At 44.4% G+C, this 10,624-nt stretch overlaps 1 protein-coding gene across 1 annotated transcript in view; it reads right to left on the bottom strand.

Annotated features, from left to right (window-relative positions):
• Positions 1-10,624, bottom strand: part of LOC112139449 (collagen alpha-1(XI) chain) — a 58,788-nt gene that overhangs the window by 42,589 nt on the left and 5,575 nt on the right. Inside the window, exons 2-7 of the mRNA XM_024262260.2 lie at positions 9,992-10,156; positions 7,738-7,951; positions 6,516-6,678; positions 4,785-4,916; positions 1,579-1,650; positions 1,263-1,355 (exon numbers count right to left, since the gene is read on the bottom strand). Coding sequence (XP_024118028.1) covers positions 1,263-1,355; positions 1,579-1,650; positions 4,785-4,916; positions 6,516-6,678; positions 7,738-7,951; positions 9,992-10,156 — 839 coding nt within the window. The remainder of the gene's footprint in view (positions 1-1,262; positions 1,356-1,578; positions 1,651-4,784; positions 4,917-6,515; positions 6,679-7,737; positions 7,952-9,991; positions 10,157-10,624) is intronic.

The raw sequence follows: 10,624 nt of genomic DNA, 5'->3' as shown, positions 1-10,624 counted from the left end.
GCCATACCGGGTGCGTACTGGACCTCAGGATGTGTCCAGTACCGGTACAAAAACACGGTACCCTAACCCAATACCTGATGCCGTACCAGACTCAAACCGGTACTGGGTTGGTAGGACAAGCGTGTCCGGGGGTACCGGAGTGCTCCTCACCCTAAAACTGGACCGGTTTGCGTCCAAATGTCAATGTGGGGATTTGAGAGGGAGAATGTGTTGGAGGATCAGGTGTTGTCCTCACACGACCTGTCCAGCTGCTCCACCGTGCTGTCGTCTGCAAGTGTTATCATGGTGTTACGGGGGTGGGAGGGGGTGTTGCATTTCCTGTGATGACTCAGCACTTTCATCAGGTTGTACTTCCTGTGATGACTCAGCACTTTAATTAGGTTGTACTTCCTGCAATGACTCAGCACTTTCATTACGTTGCATTCCCTGCGATGACTCAGCACTTTCATCATGTTGTACTTCCTGCGATGACTCAGCACTTTCATCACGGTGCATTCCCTGCAATGACTCAGCACTTTCATCATGTTGCATTCCCTGCAATGACTAAGCACTTTCATCATGTTGTACTTCCTGCAATGACTCAGCACTTTCATCACGTTGCATATCCTGCGATGACTCCGCACTTTCCTCATGTTGCATTCCCTGCAATGACTCAGCACTTTCATCATGTTGCATTCCATGCAATGACTCAGCACTTTCATCATGTTGCCTTCCCTGCAATGACTCAGCACTTTCATCATGTTGCATTCCCTGCAATGACTCAGCACTTTCATTATGTTGCATACTCTGCGATGACTAAGCACTTTCATCATGTTGTACTTCCTGCAATGACTCAGCACTTTCATCATGTTGCATTCCCTGCGATGACTCAGCACTTTCATCATGTTGCATTCCCTGCGATGACTCAGCATTTTCCTCATGTTGCATTCTCTGCGATGACTCAGCATTTTCTTCATGTTGCATTCTCTGCGAAGACTCAGCACTTTCATCATGTTGCATTCCCTGCGATGACTCAGCACTTTCATTATGTTGCATTCCCTGTGATGACCCAGAACCTTTATTATGTTGCACTCTTTGCGATGACTCAGCACTTTCATCATGTTGCATTTCCTGCGACAGTCATGGGAACTGCACATGTTCATGAGCATTGACTGCAGTTCAGCCACACACATGTTGCGTTGTTCATGCTGTGAAGGGTCAGCAGAGCAGCATCCCAAACACCAGCAGCGCCATCAAACTGAGACTGTGGTTTCCATAGTTACCGGTCTGGTTTGTTTGGTCTCCGTGGGGTTTTCCGGCTGACCCCCCTCCACAGGGGAGTATCCGTCTGGATAGAAGTCCACGTCTACACCAGTCTGCACACACAACAAAAAACAGAAAGGAGTGGATGAAACGCTCTACAACTACAAAGGAATAAACTGCAAACATGCACAACTATAAAAAATGACACATCTGAACAAACACACACACACTAAACGAGGACACAAAACTCCACAAATATATGAAACTGCAAACACAAAGACAAAAGCACTTTAGACATTTTCAGCAGAAATCAAACATGCATCAGTCATTGGTTACCTCAGTCTTCTCTGCTGCAGTGGGAGGAGCTTCAGTGTATTCGTACAGCCGATCATAGTAATAGTTGTCGTACTGTGAAGACAGATCAGCAATGGAATAAACGTCTGAAAGTCTGCAGGAGTTTCCAGACTTCTGCAAATGTGTGAAGAAACTACGAAGACTGTAGATCCACAGACGGATCAGCTGATCCTCCAAACCTCCATCAGCAGATCCTTACAGGATCTTCTCCAGCAGAGAAAAGAAGCAAAAAACTCATGCTGTAAATGAGTGGAAATTACAGGGGGGGGGGGTCCATGATGTCCTGCTGCTGAAGACGGAAAATGAGTTCACGCGGTCTTTAGCGCTTCTGCTCATCCACACGAAGATCAGCCGTGTGATAGTCCTCACGCTGGCGGGATCAGCTGTGTTGCTGCGCTCAAACCCGTGTTAGCAGCTGCAGGTTCATCGTCTTGTCAAATATTAAGAATCTTTCTGGAGACGTTTCAGTGCCATTAAGATTTGAGACCAAAAGAAAACTACCTAAAAAATGTACAACATCTGTGTTTGGATAAAACATTAAAGGGTCTGAAGCTTTCTGCAATTATAATTCATACTGAATTATTTTAGCTTCAAATGTTCTATTTTTCTGTCTCAAAACCTTTTTTCACTAACGTTTTTTCTGCTTGGAATAATTCAGTTTTCATCAGAAGTGCAGAAAGTTTCCTGTTTGTTTCAGCTTGAATTTTTCAGGCTGTTTTTTTTGGTTTCAGATCTTCCTGGAACTGAAACGACTCTGTTTTCTTCAGGTACTAAACTCTTTATTATCAGTCGTGATTTCAAACTAAACCAAAGGTGGAAACCTCATTGGTCTGTGGGCAGCTGTGGTGCAGAGGTGGAGCGGTCGACCTCTGGTTGGTTCCCTCCTGTGTTGATGTGTCCATGAGCAAGGCTTTGAACCCTCATCGCTCCATCAGTGGGAGAATGTGTGTGAATGGAAATGTTGAGAACTCTTTAGGCCATTTAAGCTAATATATAATATTAATTTTAGCTTCAAAAAATGAAGAAAATGAATGAATTTAGGTTAAGGATTTAAACACATGATTTCCTTTTGGAAGTACAGATTAAGTTTGACTTTATGAAGATTTTGTTTTGTTCAACTTAACAGAAAATCCTCAGTTTTTACTAGAAATGAAAAATAAAGTTCTTGGACTGAAATAAAAATTGATCAAACGTGATGAAGATGTTTGACCAGGAAATGAAACTCTTTGATTTTTTTCTCTCTAAATTTGGACTTTTAAACAATTTTCTAAAAAATCTCTCTTGAGATGAAAGAAGGTTTTAAGTTTCAGAAGTTTCTCAGAGTAACGCCTCATTATAACACTTGTGAATCCATTCTCATTTAGACTGAAACTAAAAAAACATTGAAGCCAAACCCCACAACATTAAACTAAAATTATCAAGTTTATTTTTTGAAAACTAAAACGTCTTTTGATGAGATTTCTCTGAAACCAATAAGTGACAAATAAAAGTTCCTTTCTTTTTTTGACAGTTTTTTGACAATTTTACTGAAGATCATAAACCATCTCAGCCCCGATCACATTTGGCTGAAACCTCAGAGACCGAAGCCCCCCCCTCATTTGTTTTCTTGGTGGAATTAGTTTCTGTCGAGCAAAAGTCAAATCCCGCGCATAAAGAACGGAGCTTGACTGCAGGAACGGCGAGGATGAAGAGAGCAGATTTACGGCGCTGTCGGAGCCAAACCGCTCCCTGCTGTCTACTTACAGATGACAGGCTCCTGATGTCGGAGCTGAGGAGTCACTCCATGATGAAGCAACATTTTCCAGCTCCGGTCCTCGCTACACTTTGGAATAAAGAGCGAGCTCCGGATTTTTCCTCCTTTTCTTCCCTGAAGTTCAGATTGTTTTCCAGGTACTGAAAGTGAGCGTCTGCGCAGCGCCTGCTGAACTCGTTAGTCATATAAATCAAGTGCGACCTCGAAGCAGGGAAGGAATTTTCCAGCGTGAGCTCATCAGTTATTTAGTGCAGAAGGAGGAATAAAAAAAGATGAAAAATCTCAAAATCCCAGGAATGAGACGGAAACAAGAATTTCACCGCTTGAATTTCAAAGTCAAGAGTTTTTGTGTAAATGAGTTTTTCTATAAACGAGTTTTTCTGTAAATAAGTTTTTCTGTAAACAATTTTTTCTGTAAACAAGTTTTTCTTTAAACAAGATTTCTGTAAATACGTTTTTTCTGTAAACAAGTTTTTTCTATAAACGAGTTTTTCTATAAACAAGTTTTTTCTACAAACGAGTTTTTTTGTAAATACGTTTTTCAGTAAAAACGTTTTTCTGTAAACGAGTTTTTCTGTAAACGAGTTTTTCTATAAACAAGTTTTTCTGTAAACAAGTTTTTCTGTAAACCAGTTTTTCTAGAAACAAGTTTTTCTGTAAACGAGTTTTTCTGTAAACGAGTTTTTCTGTAAACCAGTTTTTCTATAAACAAGTTTTTCTGTAAACAAGTTTTTCTGTAAACGAGTTTTTCTGTAAACGAGTTTTTCTGTAAACGAGTTTTTCTAGAAACAAGTTTTTCTAGAAACAAGTTTTTCTGTAAATACGTTTTTCTGTAAACGAGTTTTTCTGTAAACGAGTTTTTCTATAGACGAGTTTTTCTGTAAACAAGTTTTTCTGGAAACAAGTTTTTCTGTAAATACGTTTTTCTGTAAACGAGTTTTTCTGTAAACGAGTTTTTCTAGAAACAAGTTTTTCTAGAAACGAGTTTTTCTGTAAACGAGTTTTTCTGTAAACGAGTTTTTCTATAGACGAGTTTTTCTGTAAACAAGTTTTTCTAGAAACAAGTTTTTCTGTAAATAAGTTTTACTGTAAACGATTTTTACTGAAAACAAGTTTTTCTGTAAATGAGTTTTTCTGTAAACGAGTTTTTCTGTAAACAAGTTTTTCTGTAAACGAGTTTTTCTATAGACGAGTTTTTCTGTAAACGAGTTTTTCTATAAACGAGTTTTTCTGTAAATACGTTTTACTGTTAAATGCTGCAGTGATGAAACTCATCACAGAGATAAAAAAGTTTTCGGCTTTGATCCGGAAACGGTCGACCTCCTCTCAAACCAAACCTTCATTCCATCATAACACATGCTCTTACTTTGAAAGAGGTTGACAGGAAATTCCTTTACTGTGGTCCCCCCCCCCAAACAACCCCCCCAATACTGACCTCGGTTTCCTCGGGTTCCTGGGCCTGGGGCGTGTCCTGGTGGCTGGGGGCGTGGCAGTCGGGGCTGTAGTGCTCGCAGTAGTCGTGGGCTGCTCGGGGGTCCGCCACCATCAGCAGCTGCTGGATGTCTCCCTGGAGGGGAGGGGGGGCACAGAAACACAATTATAGATAATATTGTACGTCTCTGGTCTGAATGGAGACTCTGAGAACCTAAAATAACTAACTGACCAGCTAAAGAGGAGTCTGGACTCGGGTGTTAGTCCTCTCTAGAGAAAGGTTCTCCAGACTGTAAAGCGGACGGATGGACGTGGGGGGTAGGGGGGGTCTTCTCATTCCTGTCCAGTCAAGACTTTTGGATTTTGGTTCTGAAGAAGTTCTGAAGACCTTCAGGAACATTCTGGATCTGCTCCTTCAGCTCAGAGAAAAGTCTGCATTTCATAGAGTCATTTCTGTCATCTGACCGTGTCTCAGAGTGTGACCAGAACAAATGTTCTGACCCGTTAAGACCCACAGCAGAGCCGGGCGCGAGCAGAACCAGCCGGTGTGTCGGTGAGAAGAGGAGACAGGATGAAGAACACATGAGCACGTTTCTTCAAACCGCGAGTCAAATCAGAACCAGATTCTGCTGCAGGTCCAGATCCCGGTCGGCCTGCAGGAGATCCGTTTCCATTTATTCAGAAATTCCTCAAAGTTCAAAGTAACTTTTCTCATTTCAGAGCCGCTCTTCAGAGTTTTCCTGGATTTCAACCACAAGTGAAACCCTTCTCCTCTGGGGGTTCAGTCAGAATGCAGAACCGTGGGAACGGTCCCACCACCTCCGCGGTGGAGCGGGTTTAACGTAAACAGCAGAGCCGCTGTTTCGGCAGCAGGAAGCAGATCCGGCTAGAATCCCAGCTCTGGAAGAGGGATCACTGGGAACATCCAGCGTTCCATGTGCCTCATTCTAGAGAGGACTGATAGTCTCTGAGAAACGCTGATGTGGAAACACCTCAATGCTGGGGGGGGGGGCAGCCCTACAATGTACCCCCACCCCCACCCATAGAGAGGGAACAGACAGACTGGACTAATGCAGCGTTCATCCACCTGAGGATCCCACATCCCAGATCCTGGAATGACTTCCAAACAGGAAACTGGATCTGAGGGAACGTTTTAATGTTATTCTGACTACCCCCCCCCCATTGTTTTTTACTTTGATTCTTGCTCACATTTCTGTATTTAAGCAGACAAGCAGACAAACAGGAACCAAATCTATAATCAACCTTCTGCTGAATGAGGAGAGACCTGTCATAACCCCCCCCCCAAACGGCACTCACACATCCGCCTGAGACCCCAAAAGACCAGCTGAGTGTTTCCTGCAGCAGTTCTGGGTTAATCAGCCTTTAATGACCTCTGTACCCCCCCTTTAGATAAAGAGGGGAGGGGCTGGACGGCCGTCCTCATGTCCACCGTCTGCAGCCGTCCCCTCCAGGTGGGACACCTGCAGACAGGTGGAGAGGCCGCCGTATGCACACATTAGAAAAGTCTTTCTATTCTATTCTATTCCATCCATCAGCCGACAGCTTACGGCCGACAGCGTCTGGACAGCGTTGCCACGGTGTCACCGACAGCGTCTGGCCGACGGCGTTCGGACAGAAGCCCCGCTGTGCTCACAGATGTCCTGCTCTGAAGATTAACCACTTTCTATCCGTAGACTCAGAAGTCTGGAGTCTGTCTCTGCAGGTCTGGTCTTACCTCAAAGACCTCGTCGTCTAGAATCCTGGTTCCAAAGACTGTGATGCCTTCCGTGCTGATCACAGCCCGATCACTCCTCTTCAAAGGTTTGGTCAGCTTCTTCTTACAGTCCACGATGATGGTGACACTCTTCTTCTCCACGCTGAGAGCTACTCGATGCCACCTGTCCAGGAGAGAGCAAGGTCAGAGATCTTCAGATGGGTCAGGAGAACCGCTGAGTTCTGGATGAGGCGCAGAACCATCTATTTATGTCAAACCATGACGTTGGAATCACAACAATCCTCACGTTAAACAATCTGGATTTGATCTGTGAGCAGAAGCTCCCAGCGATGCTGGAGCCATTCTCCGCCACTTCAGGTGGATGTGGGCTTCCTCCTGGAAGCTCACCTCTCCATCACAAGGGGCAGTGTGGACCCAAGGGGGGCAAAAGCCAGTAGGGGCATTCCTCTGACAAAAGCCCTACCCTGAACCTAAACTTAACCAGAAGCATCACTTTTATGAACAGGAAACAGAAGTGTCAGTGTAAGGACGACCTTTAGACCAGGTCTACCCAATTCTACCTAGGTCCACCCAGGTCAACCCAGGTCCACCCAGGTCTACCTAGGTCCACCCAGGTCCACCCAGGTCTACCCAGGTCTACCCAGATCTAACCAATTCTACCTAGGTCTACCCAGATCAACCCAGGTCTCCCCAGGTATACCCAAGTCTACCCAGGTCTACCCAATTCTACCTAGGTCCACTCAGGTCAACCCATGTCAACACAGGTCTACCCAAGTCTACCCAGGTCCACTCAGGTCAACCTAGGTCAACAAAGGTCTACCCAGTCCTGGTCCTGAAGATCCACCATCCTCCCTGTCTTCCAGATGTCTTTTCTGGCTGCTGATCACCTGGATCAGGTATGTCAGCAGGTGTGCGGTGGATGGTGACGGTTCTACTCTATAGTACGTAGAGGCTGTTCATCAGAGGAATATGGTTCTCAGTGGGGAAGATCAGATCAGATCTATTAGATTTATCGTCTGACGGTCCCATCCTCCCTCTGCTGTAACTCATGTGGAATCTTTGGTCTCAGATTTTCTCACAGGCTTCATGACAGAAAACATTTGTTCTTAATAAGATCCTAAAGCTAAGCGAGCGTCTGCCAGAGCGAAGACAAAACAACAATCTGGAGTTTTCTGAGGATCTCAGCAGCAGAAGTGAAACGCTTCTTCAGGGGGGGACTCACTTTCCATCAGCCAGGTTGATGGAGCGGAACAGCGGGTACTCCTCTGGGGGGGGGCTGCCGTGCTGGTCTTCGTACAGGAAGAGCGGGCCGCGGCCCACCTCCACGCCCAGCTGCTGGATGCCCTGCTGGTTGTAAACAGACAACAGGAAGGCCTGGCGTCCGGCTTTGGGCTTGATGGTGAACATGATGGAGAAGTCTTCTGGGAAAGCCCCCCCTACAAGGACAAAGGGCGTTACTGAGGATTCATAGACATGATCCAGTAGTGGTTTCAGGTACAGGCGGATGCCCGGGGCACCAATTCAAAGGGGGCGCCGGCACAGCACCTGGAGGAAATCAACCTGCACCGCTTTGGTTTCCAGTTATGTGTTACAGAGTTTCAGTTCAGCTGGGAGGCTCCACCACATGGATGGGGGAGGAGCCTACTCTATCAAATGTTTTTAAATCATACGCTGACATTCTATAACCACCATGTTCATACGTTTTGTTAATGCTTGTGAGAAACAGTAAAAACAGGGAACACAAACCATGAGGTCATCAAGGTGAGAATCGGTTTAGTCGAAGTCTTTGGTGGAGAACTTTATCACCAAAACACCAGACAGACGGAGAGAAAACAGTCAAAGTCATCCGCGGTCCAATTTAGAGAAAGAAGAAGAGAAGTGAACGTATATAACTCCAGCCCTACTTAGTAACGTTTTACAGTTTTAGAACGTTTTTGCAATCCGCTTCGGATCAGATCAAGTTCAGATTCAGCAGTAAAGTTGAGTTCTTATTGATTATTGATTAATCTCATGAAACATTCTTTCATGATTTCAGTCAACAGTAACATCAATCATGTAATAGAAATGTAATCCTCATTGATTATTATCTGAATTTCATATGAATTCAGAAATCATCTCGACACTACAGATCAAGTTGATGAGTATCATTAAAGTTCCTATTGATCATTCTCTGAAAGAATTCTTTTGTTTTAGAAAACATTATTGACATATTCTTTAGGTAACTAATATGTAATAATCACTGATTCTCATTAGAACACATAATTACATTAATCCAGTAATCATTTCTACATATTTCAGATCAAGGAAAATCTGTACCTTATCGATTTTAATCAAAACTTTTCAGTCATTCCTGCATATGACATAATGTAAAACTCAAAGGTTATGATTAAAAAAAGCTTTGATTATTTCATCACATTTACCTTCAGACATTTGGAATTATTCAAACTCCAGATGATTATCTTCGTATTGTGAGCTTAGAGTTTCTTTATACATTTTCTTAATTTCTGGATGTTTGAACATTGTTTGATCTCATTCCTGAAGCAGAGTTTAGAGCTGCACACATTTCTTTGTTTCTTATCAATCTGACCTTAAAGTTCCTTTATCCTCTTTGGTTTTTCTAAGAACTGATTCTGGATATTAGATGGTAATGTTTTAATTCTGCTGTGCAGGATTGTGTTACATGTCTTTTGTAATGTCGTTTCAATTGTAATCGCCGTTAAACATGGTTGTTGACTCGCCTGGGGGGTGTTCTCGCCTGGGGGGTTATTCAGTGTAGAACATTCTGGTATTCTAATGTAACACACACACACAATACCCCTAAGGGAGCAGTTCCATTGTTGTCGGCTCCTTAAGTTTGTGTTGAAGCCAAAGATGGAAAAATGTTTGGAGGCTGAAAGCAAAGACGGAGCTGGAAGAAGCAGGAAGTGTGGAGGAAAGCGACAGAAAAAAAATGAAACTGAGGAGACACAACCTTACAGAAAACACACACAATAACACACAAACAGTGACACACACAGGATCTTCAGTCTTCCATGTAAAAATGTGAGGTTTTGTTTGGTGACTCTGGGATCTCTGACCTGACTCGTGATCTCTAATCTGACTCGTGATCTCTAATCTGACTCGAGATCTCTAATCTGACTCATTGATCTCTGACCTGATTCGTGATCTCTAATCTGACTCGGGGATCTCTGACCTGATTCGTGATCTCTAATCTGACTCGTGATCTCCGATCTGACTCGTGATCTCTAATCTGACTCATTGATCTTTGATCTGACTCATTGATCTCTGACCTGACTTGCGATCTCTAATCTGACTCGTGATCTCTGATCTGTTTCCCGTCTAGCAGTGCAGTGGAGGATGGATTGAGATCAGCTGTTCAGAGCGGGAACGTTGGAGAACACCTGGACTTCAGCTCCACACGCCATTGGTCGGACGCTCCACAGAGTTTATAAAGAGAAGCAAGCAGGTGAGTTTACCTGGAAAGATCTGCTTGGTTGGAGCGCTGATCTGGACGCTCTTGCTGACCCGGAACGCTACGTCGGGTTTGGATCCTCTCCGGAATGCGCAGAATCCCGGTGCTTTCCGGACTCCTTCAGGGGAACTCTGGAAGTCCAACGCCTTCAGGATGTCCACGGGTTCAGCTGAGGAGACAGTCATCATGATCAGAACTGTAATCCTGATCGGATCTTCACATAAAGAGCATCTGATTTCCCAGATCAAAGCAGCAGCATCACATACGCCACGCCCGACGTAGATTCTGCAGCTGAGGCTGATGGGAAATGAAGTCCATGCTGTCAAATTGATGATAAACCCACATTTCCACACTCCAGCCCCCGCCCCACCCTGTTTATGAGCTGCTGGGCTGAGCGGCAATAAAAATGTTAGCAACCATTGAGGAGAAATAATTGCCCCAAACACCCCCCAGCCTCCCCGTTAGCCCCCGCAGCAGAACAGCCGAGCATTTCTGCAGATCATTAAGCCTTCACAATGGGGGAACCCTAGGGGGGGCTCCTTTACAAGCCCCCAACACAGCTGGACTCTTTTATATCAATGGGCTGAATCTGTCCAGTCATAAACAGTTTCCTAGCCTCAGCCCCCCCGCTGCTGTC

The sequence above is a fragment of the Oryzias melastigma genome, linkage group LG17 (genome assembly GCF_002922805.2).
Source record: "Oryzias melastigma strain HK-1 linkage group LG17, ASM292280v2, whole genome shotgun sequence".
NCBI lineage: Eukaryota > Metazoa > Chordata > Actinopteri > Beloniformes > Adrianichthyidae > Oryzias > Oryzias melastigma.
Note: the sequence above shows the minus strand (reverse complement) of the source record. Positions and strands in the feature narration are given on the sequence as shown.